Source organism: Esox lucius, chromosome 12, assembly GCF_011004845.1.
Source record: "Esox lucius isolate fEsoLuc1 chromosome 12, fEsoLuc1.pri, whole genome shotgun sequence".
Taxonomy (NCBI): Eukaryota; Metazoa; Chordata; class Actinopteri; order Esociformes; family Esocidae; genus Esox; species Esox lucius.
Genome location: NC_047580.1, coordinates 30230790 through 30242057, shown reverse-complemented (window position 1 = coordinate 30242057; position 11268 = coordinate 30230790). Strand labels below are relative to the sequence as shown.

At 45.9% G+C, this 11268-nt stretch overlaps 1 protein-coding gene across 3 annotated transcripts; it reads left to right on the top strand.

Annotated features, from left to right (window-relative positions):
- Positions 1 to 367: 367 nt before the first annotated feature.
- Positions 368 to 9352, top strand: LOC105013518 (glucose-6-phosphate 1-dehydrogenase). Of its 3 annotated transcripts, none has more exons than XM_020051552.3 (13): positions 370 to 731; positions 875 to 1031; positions 1882 to 1919; positions 2186 to 2294; positions 3129 to 3355; positions 3476 to 3634; positions 5821 to 5946; positions 6067 to 6160; positions 6807 to 6993; positions 7101 to 7336; positions 7550 to 7626; positions 8041 to 8133; positions 8565 to 9352. In XM_020051552.3, exons 2-13 carry the CDS (start codon positions 924 to 926, stop codon positions 8677 to 8679), a joined length of 1569 nt encoding a protein of 522 aa, XP_019907111.2. In that variant the 5' UTR covers positions 370 to 731; positions 875 to 923; the 3' UTR covers positions 8680 to 9352. The 3 variants fall into 3 exon arrangements, with proteins under 3 accessions (XP_010873380.3, XP_019907111.2, XP_010873377.3); XM_010875075.5 differs by having other exon boundaries at positions 872 to 1031; XM_010875078.5 differs by lacking the exons at positions 7550 to 7626; positions 8565 to 9352 and having other exon boundaries at positions 368 to 731; positions 872 to 1031; positions 8041 to 8124.
- Positions 9353 to 11268: the final 1916 nt, after the last annotated feature.

The window sequence follows — 11268 nt, the reverse complement described above, 5'->3', positions numbered from 1 at the left end:
TAATATATATCCTGTTCACAAAACGTGTTTTATGCACCATGGGTAATTTTACAGGGAGTGGCTTGGGACACAAGGTCATTCCTTCAGATAATCTGAGAGGGTATGTTACACTGTTCAGAAAGTGGAACAGATATTAATTCAAGCAATGTCAACATGACACTTGAGACTTTTACTAAGCTAGAAGAAAGACAATGTGGGACAGGTTGGGTCTTTGCGTTTCTGTGATGAAATTAGAGTTGCCCAACCAGTTTTGTGGGAATGTGAATGTGTGAGGAGTCGTCCTCCACGCCACACCTGGGTCACAATGGGAACATTTGGGAATTAATAATTAACAACGACAGCATGCTCACACACAGATTGCGTTATAGCTGAATGAGGCTCAGGCTCAAATGTGGATCCGTGTCTGACAAAATCTGTCCATTAATTATTGAGGACGGTTCCCGGCGGACGGTTCTCCGTTTGGTTCACTGAGCATGGACATTCATGGTATAAAGAAAGGCATGGTTTCTTGGCAACAACAGGTGCCCGTGACACATCGAGCGGACTGCTCTCATCCCGTGTTCATGATGGGTGTGCGGGAAGTCCGTCCTTATTCACACCGATAGGTGGCGGCAACGCCTCACTTACCAGTTCCGCCCGTGCAACGGTGACTGTCAGATTTGGAACAGACCTCCTGTCTTCGCCGTTACTGTTCAGTGAGCGGCCCGAGAGAGAGCTTGACCTGTGAACAGGTTAGTCGAACAACACCACGCAGCAGAGGGAGAGAGAGATAAGTGAGAGGTTAAAGGGCAAGGTTTATACACAACTGTGTGATGTCACTGTCTTTGGCCTGTTGCAATGCCTTTTGAGAAGTGTCTGGTTGGTCTTTCAGCAGCAGAGGGGAATCTGTGCCGGGCGTACAGACACTAAAGCAGACAGAGGCAATGGCTGGTGTTCCTTGCCGACTTACCCATTCTGAGGTATTTGGCCAGCTGAGGAGGGAGCTGTCCCATTCATCTGACTCACACGTCTTCATCATCTTAGGAGCCTCAGTGAGTAATGCAGTGGACCGCCCGGTTCCTAACCCGTTAGTTCTGCTCCTAACTTGTTTTCCACGACAGCGCACAACAGGGAGGTGGTTTATGATAATCCAAACAGTGGCAGGATCTCCATGATAAGAGGGGATTCCTCTGAGGTTCGCGTCAAGATCAACCAGGTGACCAAACTACTCGGAGGCTGCACCGCTGAATATGCAGATGTGGGTCTTGTTTTGGTAAACCGGGGGCGTTGCTTGCTCTCACTGGCCCGCTAGTACAAACGCTGTCTTCATGTGGCGTTCCATGCCCTTTGAAGTCCAAACATGGGGTTAAATATATTGTGTTTGTGTGGAAATAAATGCACATTTGTTTGTGTGTGCGGGTGTGCAGGTGGGTGTGTGTGTGGCAGTGATTAAATGGGGAGTAGATAGAGACAGCGTGGGGACAGCCAGTCAGCGCCTGGCAGGGGAGTGGGGGAGAAAGGGACAGGACTTCGGTCTCACTGAAATGTGCTGCCGCTGCTTTTTCTTTATTCGGTGGTGAAAGGGAGTAATAACGCTTAGTACCCAAAAACGTCTGATCCAACACGGACTCCCGCGTTACTGTTCAAAATGCAATGTTGTTTGTCCCCTGGCAGGGATGGTCATAGGCGTAAGTGACACAGGCGATCGCCTAGGGACAATCTGACCATGGGAGATTTGGATCTGAGCTGGTTGGACATTGAACCTGGCTCACATTGCAGTTGTAATGGGCGGGACTGCACTCTACTGTAGTGTGGGTTATCAGTAACAACAGCAGAACGTTACTAGGAGTTAACCGTGATGTTCTTGTCAAACATGATTTTACTTTCCATTCATCCATTCAGGGAGATCTTGCCAAGAAGAAGGTTTATCCCACTCTATGGTGAGTGAGCTTCCTGTTGCATGTTGACATTTTTGACCAGAATGCAGTAGGTGCCAATCTGTCCCCCTAGTCCCCGAATCAATGTATACACATTAGTGAACGTTGCTCTGGACAAGAGCGTCTGCTGAATTACAAACCAAACAAGAGAAACCCGGTTAAAGCACAAAGACTGACATTCACAGCAAAAATGGCCTTCAGTTTAATAACATCACCGGTGAATTTGAGCAGCATGGCAAGGCCCGTCTCATGGTCCGGCTTTCTTACAGGTGGCTGTTCAGAGATGGGCTTCTCCCAGAGGACACCCACTTTGTGGGCTTTGCCCGCTCCCCACTGACTGTGGAGGACATCAAGACTGCCTGTCGGCCTTATATGAAGGTACCAAGCATCAGCTTAGTACTGGAGGGTGGATTTTGACAGCTTTTCAAAGTCATTAGCAGTTTCCCTCTAATCTTGGAGAACTGAGAGATTTTTCCACAAAAGATAAAGCGAGACAGGAGTTTGTCAAGGAGTCGATTGCAGGATGTACAGTACATGTTTATACTCATCCCAGTATAAAGTCCCATCGTAGTGTAAAGACTCATCACAGCATAAAGACACACATCACGGCGTAAAGACTCACCACGGCGTAGTCTCTCATCCCAGTGTAGTCTAATCACTGCATAAACTCTCATCACAGTGTAGTTACATCACAGCGTAAACTCTCATCACAGTGTAGTCTTATCACAGCATAAACTCTCATCACAGTGTAGTTACATCACAGCGTAAACTCTCATCACAGTGTAGTCTTATCACAGCATAAACTCTCATCACAGTTTAGTCACATCACAGCGTAAACTCTCATCACAGTGTAGTCTTATCACAGCATAAACTCTCATCACAGTGTAGTCGCATCACAGCATAAACTCTCATCACAGTTTAGTCACATCACAGCGTAAACTCTCATCACAGTGTAGTCTTATCACAGCATAAACTCTCATCACAGTGTAGTCGCATCACAGCATAAACTCTCATCACAGTGTAGTCGCATCACAGCGTAAACTCTCATCACACTGTAGTCGCATCACAGCGTAAACTCTCATCACAGTGTAAAGTCTCATCACAGTGTAAAGTCTCATCACAGTGTAAAGTCCCATCACAGTGTAAAGTCTCATCACAGTGTAAAGTCCCATCACCGTGTGCAGAGAGTCACATGATTGTGTGTTCTCCCAGCTTGGTGATGGTGAGGGTGAGCGCCTGGCTGAGTTCTTCCAAAGGAACTCTTACGTGAGTGGTCGATATGATGAGCAGGACTCCTTCTCCAAGCTCAACGCCCACCTGAGCTCCCTGACTGACAGCAGAGGGGCGGGTGGCGCCAACCGTCTCTTCTACCTGGCCCTGCCACCCAGCGTCTACCACGACGTCAGCAAGAACATCAGAGCCTACTGCATGTGCCCCAAGTCAGTGTCCGAAAGACACAGGGGAACACGCATGTAAAATCACGCACGCATGAACACACCTACACACACACTCACACACACTGTAGGAGTAAAGTCTGTTTTCCTTTCTCTCTTTGTTAGTGGTTGGAACAGGGTAATAGTGGAGAAGCCATTTGGTCGTGACCAGCAGAGTTCTCAGGACCTGTCGTCCCACCTCTCATCCCTGTTCACCGAAGACCAGATCTACCGGATCGACCACTATCTAGGCAAAGAGATGGTGCAGAACCTCATGGTCCTCAGGTACAGAGATGGTGCAGAACCTCATGGTCCTCAGGTACAGAGATGGTATAGAACCTCATGGTCCTCAGGTACAGAGATGGTATAGAACCTCATGGTCCTCAGGTACAGAGATGGTATAGAACATCATGGTCCCCAGGTACAGAGATGGTATAGAATATCATGGTCATCAGGTATATATTTGGTATACTGTAGAACCTCATGGTCCTCAGGTACAGATATGGTATACTGTAGAACCTCATGGTCCTCAGGTACATAGATGGTATAGAACCTCATGGTCCTCAGGTACAGAGGTGGTATAGAACCTCATGGTCCTCAGGTACAGATATGGTATACTGTAGAACCTCATGGTCCTCAGGTACAGAGATGGTATAGAACCTCATGGTCCTCAGGTACAGAGGTGGTATAGAACCTCATGGTCCTCAGGTACAGAGGTGGTGCAAAAAGTCCTGATCCTTACAGTGAGGGGAAAAAAAGATTTGGTCCTCTGCTGATTTTGTACGTTTGCCCACTGACAAAGAAGTGATCAGTTTATCATTTTAATGGTAGGTTTATTTGAACAGTGAGTGACAGAATAACAACAACAAAATACAGAAAAACACGTCAAAATATGTTATCAGTTGATTTGCATTTTAATGAGTGAAATAAGTATTTGATCCCTTCTCAATCAGAAAGATTTCTGGCTCCCAGGTGTATTTTATACAGGTAATGAGCTGAGATTAGGAGCACACTCTTAAAGGGAGGGCTACTAATCTCAGTTTGTTACCTGTATAAAAGACACCAGTCCACAGAATCAATCAATCAGATTCCAAACTCTCCACCATGGCCAAGACCAAAGAGCAGTCCAAGGATGTCAGTGACAAGATTGTAGACCTACACAAGGCTGGAATGGGCTACAAGACCATCGTCAAGCAGCTTGGTGAGAGGGTGACAACAGTTGGTGCAATTATTCACAAATGTAAGAAACACAAAAGAACTGTCAGTCTCCTTTGGTCTGGGGCTCCATGCAAGATCTCACCTCGTGGAGCTGCAATGATTATGAGAACAGTGAGGAATCAGCCCAGAACTATACGGGACGATCTTGTCAATGATCTCAAGGCAGCTGGGACAATAGTCACCAAGAAAACAATTGGTAATACACTACACTGTGAAGGACTGAAATCCTGCAGCGCCTGCAAGGTCCCCCTGCTCAAGAAAGCACATGTACAGGCCTGTCTGAAGTTTGCCAATGAACATCTGAATGATTCAGAGGAGAACTGGTTGAAAGTGTTGTGGTTTGGCATCAATTCAACTCGCCGTGTTTGGAGGAGGAGGAAATATGCTGCTTATGACCCCAAGAACACCATCCCCACCATCGAACATGGAGGTGGAAACATTATGCTTTGGAGGTGTTTTTCTGCTAAGGGGACAGGACAACTTCACCGCACCAAAGGGACGATGGACAGGGCCATTTACCGTCAAATCTTGGGTCGTGGATGGGTATTCCAGCATGACAATGACCCAAAACACACAGCCAAGGCAACAAAGGAGTGGTTCAAGAAGAAGCACTTTAAGGTCCAGGAGTGGCCTAGCCAGTCTCCATACCTTAATCCCATATAAAATCTGTGGAGGGAGTTGAAGGTTTGAGTTGCCAAACATCAGCCTCAAAACTTTAATGACTTGGAGAAGATCTGCAAAGAGGACTGGGACAAAATCCCTCCTGAGATGTGTGCAAACCTGGTGGCCAACTACAAGAAACGTCTGACCTCTGTGATTGCCAACAAGGGTTTTGCCACCAAGTACTAAATCATGTTTTGCAGAGGGGTCGAATACTTATTTCACTCATTAAAATGCAAATCAATTTATAACATATTTTGACACGCGTTTTTCTAGATTTTTTCTCTCACTGTTCAAATAAACCCACCATTAACATTATAGACTAATAATTTCTTTGTCAGTGGGCAAATGTACAAAATCAGCAGGGGGTCAAATAATGTTTTCCCTCACTGTAGGTACAGAGAACCTCATAGCTCACAGCTACAGATGGCATTGTAACCTCCTGCATTGATCCCACAAGATGGTACATTCATAGATAAAATATCATCACAGGAACTTGATTGTTCAAACTGCGGTGTTTTCCAACCATTGTTCTGGAGAGATACCCTCATGTAGGTTCTAACTCTAATTCTGTCTGTCTGTCTGTCTGTCAGGTTTGGAAACCGTATCTTTGGTCCGATCTGGAACAGGAACAGCGTCGCCAATGTGATTCTAACCTTTAAAGAACCCTTCGGCACGCAGGGACGCGGGGGATACTTCGACAACTATGGCATCATCCGGTGAGGAGGGTGATTTTTGACATCCGGTTGTGGCAAGATAAAGCACAATCAAAGTCTTCCGATTTTTTTCCAGTGTAATGTAGTGGAAAATGACTTTGTGATATTTCCTATTTGCTCTAGTGATGTCATGCAGAACCACTTGCTCCAGATGCTCTCTCTGGTTGCCATGGAAAAGCCTGCCTCCACCAGCCCTGACGACGTGAGAGACGAGAAGGTAGCAGCACCAGTCCTCCGATCATTCATTTGAAGGTGTTGAGTACTTCACCCATGGACATTCTGACCAGGAACAACTCTGGTCCTACTTTGTTTGTGTTGTTATGTATCTGTGTGTGTGTACGTGCCTGCGTGCGTGTGTGTGTGTTAGTGAGAGAGTCTATTTTCCTTTTCAAGATCAACTTAATGTGGGTGTAAGGCAGGAACGTTATTGAGGTTAAGGTCAGATTAACTCAGTGTAGGTAAAGTTGGTAAAGCATGGCGCTTGTAGTACCAGGGTTGAAGATTTAATCCCGACACGGGCCAGGTAGGAAAATGTATACCCTCAGTACAGTTACTCACTCTGGATGGTAACATCTGATTATTTACCTATATGTAATAGTAGTTTTGCTCATGTGATGTCATGTAGCTTTCTTCTGCCTTTCATTAATCTTTTAGCCACCATAAATGTCTGCTTTGCCTTTTATGCTAGATGTATTTCTAGTATTCCTGATATTAGTTTTTTCTGAAGTGAAGCACTTTGAATTGCCCTGTGTACAAAATTAACATCCCTTGTCTTGCCCTGAAGGAAAAAAGTTTTAGGCTGGAAATGTCATTAAAACATAGTGTTTGTGTGTGTGTGTGTGTGTGTGTGTGTGTGAACCTAGGTGAAGGTGTTAAAGTGCATCGCCCCAGTGTCTCCGTCTGACGTGGTGCTGGGTCAGTATACCGGGGACCCCGAAGGGGAAGCCCATGCCACGCTAGGTTACCAAGACGACCCCACCGTGCCCAAAGGCTCCCGCACGCCCACCTTCGCCATCGCTGTGCTCTACGTACGAAACGAAAGATGGGACGGTGAGAGGGCGCCGGCCACCTTGTCTGTCTGCACCTCCCGTCCTCTTCCGTGTTGTCCGACATTTCTCAAAACATACTTCTCCTCATCCCTCTATGGGCCCCCGCAGGTGTTCCGTTCATCCTGCGCTGCGGTAAAGCTCTTAACGAGCGCAAGGCGGAGGTGCGTCTGCAGTTCACCGACGTCCCAGGGGACATATTTGATGAGCAGTGCCGGAGGAACGAGCTGGTGGTCAGGGTCCAGCCCGACGAAGCCATCTACCTCAAGATGATGACCAAGAAGCCGGGAGCCTATTTCAGCCCGGAGGAAACTGAGCTGGACCTCACCTACCAGAGTAGATACAAGGTAAGACACAGACACACACACAAACATATGCAGTACACACGCACACAACCACTAGCCTCAACCCTAACCCCATTAAAACCCTAACCTTAACCACAAGCAGAGATGAATCTTCACACAGACACGCACACACACACACACAGACGAATGTATGAACGTGATTAATGCATGAGCACTTCCACGCGGATGACAACTAAACTTGTGTTCTCTTGTTAGAATGTGAAGCTCCCTTGTGCCTATGAGAGGCTGATTCTGGACGTGTTCTGTGGGAATCAGATGTACTTTGTCCGCAGGTCTGTTCCCCCACTGAAACGTCCCGGCCTTTGTCTTCTTTTATCTCTGACCGGCCGACCTCTGAAGGCTGGTGAGGGGAGGATGGTTTATAATGATGACTGGATTGGGGGGAATGGAATGTTCTCAGACACATGAGAAACATGTTTTGCACCATTCCGATAATCCTGTTCCAGACATTAATATGAGCCAGTTTTGATCTGACAAGCTATAAATTCCTCCCAACTGGTATTTTAGGTCTTAACCAGTTCCTGGTTTTGTATAAACCTGGTTGTTAATTGCCCTCATCTGGTGTCAAAGATGGTCTGAATTGACAGAGGGGGATAAGCAGTGATGTTTTGTCCCGCCATTTTCTGAAACCGGAAGTGATGAAATACAAATTCCCCATTCTTTTCCTGTTTCTCGTGGTCTCCCAGTGATGAACTGAGGGAAGCCTGGCGGATCTTCACACCTGTCCTCCACCACATCGAGACAGAGAAGATAGACCCTGTCCCCTACGCCCACGGAAGGTGAACACCCAACGTCCTATCGTACTTTCCTCTCATTGTGCCCTATGTGCATTTCACCTTTGGCAAGGCCATCCCGTCCGCCGGACACAGACGTGGTGAAACAGCATGATCTCAATGCAGGTGCATCTTGTGTTGGGGACAATAAAGTGCCACTCTGAACTGTGCAGTTTTGTCACAGAACGTAAGCCCACAGGAGATTCTGGTTTTGCAGGATTATCCGCCAGAGCTGTTGGCAGAGAAATTCATGTTAGCCTACTATTATAAGGCAGTACCTCCAATCTACCTCACAACCGTAGACCAGGCATAACCAATATCTGTATCTCCAGTCATTTTAAATCAATAGATTTGGGCCTACTGAATTTATTTCTGTTGCTCTCCTTATTTGAACTGTAAAATGTCTCTTATTCTGTATCTCTGTCTTTCTCCCTCAGTCGGGGGCCAAATGAAGCAGATGAGCTTATGAGGAGTGTGGGATTTCGCTACGAGGGAACATACAAGTGGGTCAATCCCCACACTGCCCAGCGCACACAAATGCATACTGTGTAAAAGCTGAAGGCTACTCTGGCACCTCCACTCATTTTAATTGCAGTGCATGTAAAGAACATGTTTGTCATAATCCCTTCTGATTGCCTCACCTTTCACACTTGGGTTGAACTTAATTCAGTCAAACCCACATAGCCTGTTGTCCACTGGTCATATAAACTCAGAGACTGGTCTTGGACTGGTATAAACACTTCAAACTACTACCAGGGCAATGCTTTTTTCACTTTAGAGTTTGGAGTGTGAGCTGAATGTGTATTGTAATTTGTATTGAAAACAGTGTTCATGTTGACATGGTGGGTTTGGCTGAATCCGAGCATTTATATGAAACTGTGCAGTGGGGTCCTCCAGATGTGTCCTCTGTCATTATCACCAGTATTTGGCACAATAACGAACACAATGCAGTCAAAGAAGAGTTGGACCACAACCGACCCCCATATCCCCGCCCCCCACGCAACCCCAGGGACGGTAGTGGTTTGTTGCAGTATGTATGGGTGACCAAAACAATTGTGACTAAAATAAACCACCCCAGGGACAGTAGTGATTTGTTGCAGTATGTATGGATGACCAAAACAATTGTGACTAAAATAAACCACCCCAGGGACAGTAGTGATTTGTTGCAGTATGTATGGATGACCAAAACAATTGTGACAAAAATAAACCCATATCATTTATTTCACAGATTGTTTGCTCATTTCTTTTTTTTTTATTGTCAACCTGAAGTCCTGTTGGGTCTGTGGTTTAAATCAAACACACACTAAGCCACATTTGAAGGAAGGTTGAGAGGATGAGTCCACAGCCAAGGTAAGGATCTCTACAGTCACTCAAATGCCACTGGGGTACAATCAGTGAGCCACGGCCTCCGTTCTATCGTCCGTTCATCCCACATGTCCGTCCACTGTGAGTGGAATCCCTTCCTGTGTGCCTCTCAGCCCTGGTGTGGTCTGCAGGCACAGGACTGCGACTGACACCGTTTTCCTGTTTCCCCTGCTTCCAGGTATCACACGGCCCAGCTCTGAGCAGGTCGTCCCTCCACCACCCCCGAAAGAGCAGCCCACTACTTCTGGGTGGAAGCACCGAGAACAAAACACCAACCTGTCACTGTGAACATTGGATGCAAAGGAACCAGTAGTTGTATTTAGCTGCACGAACTGGAGTTACCAGTCCCTGTTCCGGACTCCACCCAGCTGGGGCCCCAAGCAGAGCGAAACATTCCCAAAGACAACAGCCGATTCCTTCGTCAAACAGTGTGTACAGTGCAGAGACACGGACGTTGTGGCTGGACTTATTTGCAAATGGTCTCAGTGTTCAAGAAAAACAGGTTTGTCCTACCGTTCCACTAATGCACCAGGTATCTGTCTCTAACGTCACTAACACTGATGAGGGAGCACACTCTGCGGAGTAAAGTGGCCTTAATTAGGTGCAACATTTTTATCACTGCAAATAATAATCTCACATTAAAATAAATACACACTCACAGGCAAGAATAAAGCAGGCTACTGGCGTTAGGTTGTATCACTGTGTGAAAAAAATATAATTTATTCCTTAAAAACAATAAGCCCCCCATCTTAACAACTGTAAAAATAGGAAATATTCAGGAATTCTTTGATAATGGGAGACCGGGTACACAGTGAATTTAAAAAGAAAAGGTTCTAAGAGAATCCTTTAGGGTTCCTTCACATTACAACTGTGAACCCCAAATATGAAATATTTGAAATATATGAAATTAGCGGTTCCTCAAAGGAAGGTTCTTTGGTTCCTCAAAGAACCTTTCATAAAATGATTTGGGGTTGATTTTTTGAGGGTGTAGTCTATAAAATACCCTTCTCCCTGAGTTTCAGTGTGAAGGATCCTCTGGGGTCCTTGTCTTTTCGGAGTGCTGGGTATTGTGTTTATAGATTCACAGTCACGCATCATTCTAAACTCAGACATCACTCATGACCTTGGTGCCACAAATTGGCCAGAACATTGCCCACAGACAATCGCCGGCTGTAGCAAAGTCCATTTGAACAGATAGTTAGGTCCAGAAAGAATTGGACACTGGCACAAGTTCTGTAATTTTGGCTGTTTATGAAAATATATTCAGGGATTCAAGTGTATATTCACATCCAAATTGGTTTAGGAATTACTGCTCTTTAATATGCATACCCCTGTTTTTCAAGTGACCAAAAGTAATTGGACAATTGACTCAAAATCTGTTTCATGGACAGGTGTGGGCTATTCCTTCATTTTGTCTTCATCAATTATGCAGGTAAAACCTCTGGAGTTGATTCCAGGTGTGGCGTTTGCATTTGGAAGCTGTTGCTGTGAACCCACAACATGTGTCAAAGGAGGTCTCAATGCAAGTGAAATAGGCCATCAAACAGACTGCAAAAAAAATCCATCAGAGAGATAGCAGGAACATTAGCAGTCGCCAAATCAACAGTCTGGTACATTCAGAGAAAAAAAGAACACACTGGTGAGCTCTGCAACACAAAAAAGGCCTGGACGTCCATGGAAGACAACAGTGGTGGATGATCATAGGAACATTTCCATGGCAAAGAAAAACCCCTTCACAACATTCAGCCAAGTGAAGAACACTTTCCAGGAGGTAGA

Coding starts and splice junctions, on each gene's coding strand:
- LOC105013518 (XM_020051552.3), top strand. CDS start 924: ATGGCTGGTGTTCCTTGCCGACTTACCCATTCTGAGGTATTTGGCCAG. Junction 3,356..3,475: donor GCCTACTGCATGTGCCCCAA/GTCAGTGTCCGA, acceptor TCTCTTTGTTAG/TGGTTGGAACAGGGTAATAG. Junction 7,337..7,549: donor CCTACCAGAGTAGATACAAG/GTAAGACACAGA, acceptor TTCTCTTGTTAG/AATGTGAAGCTCCCTTGTGC.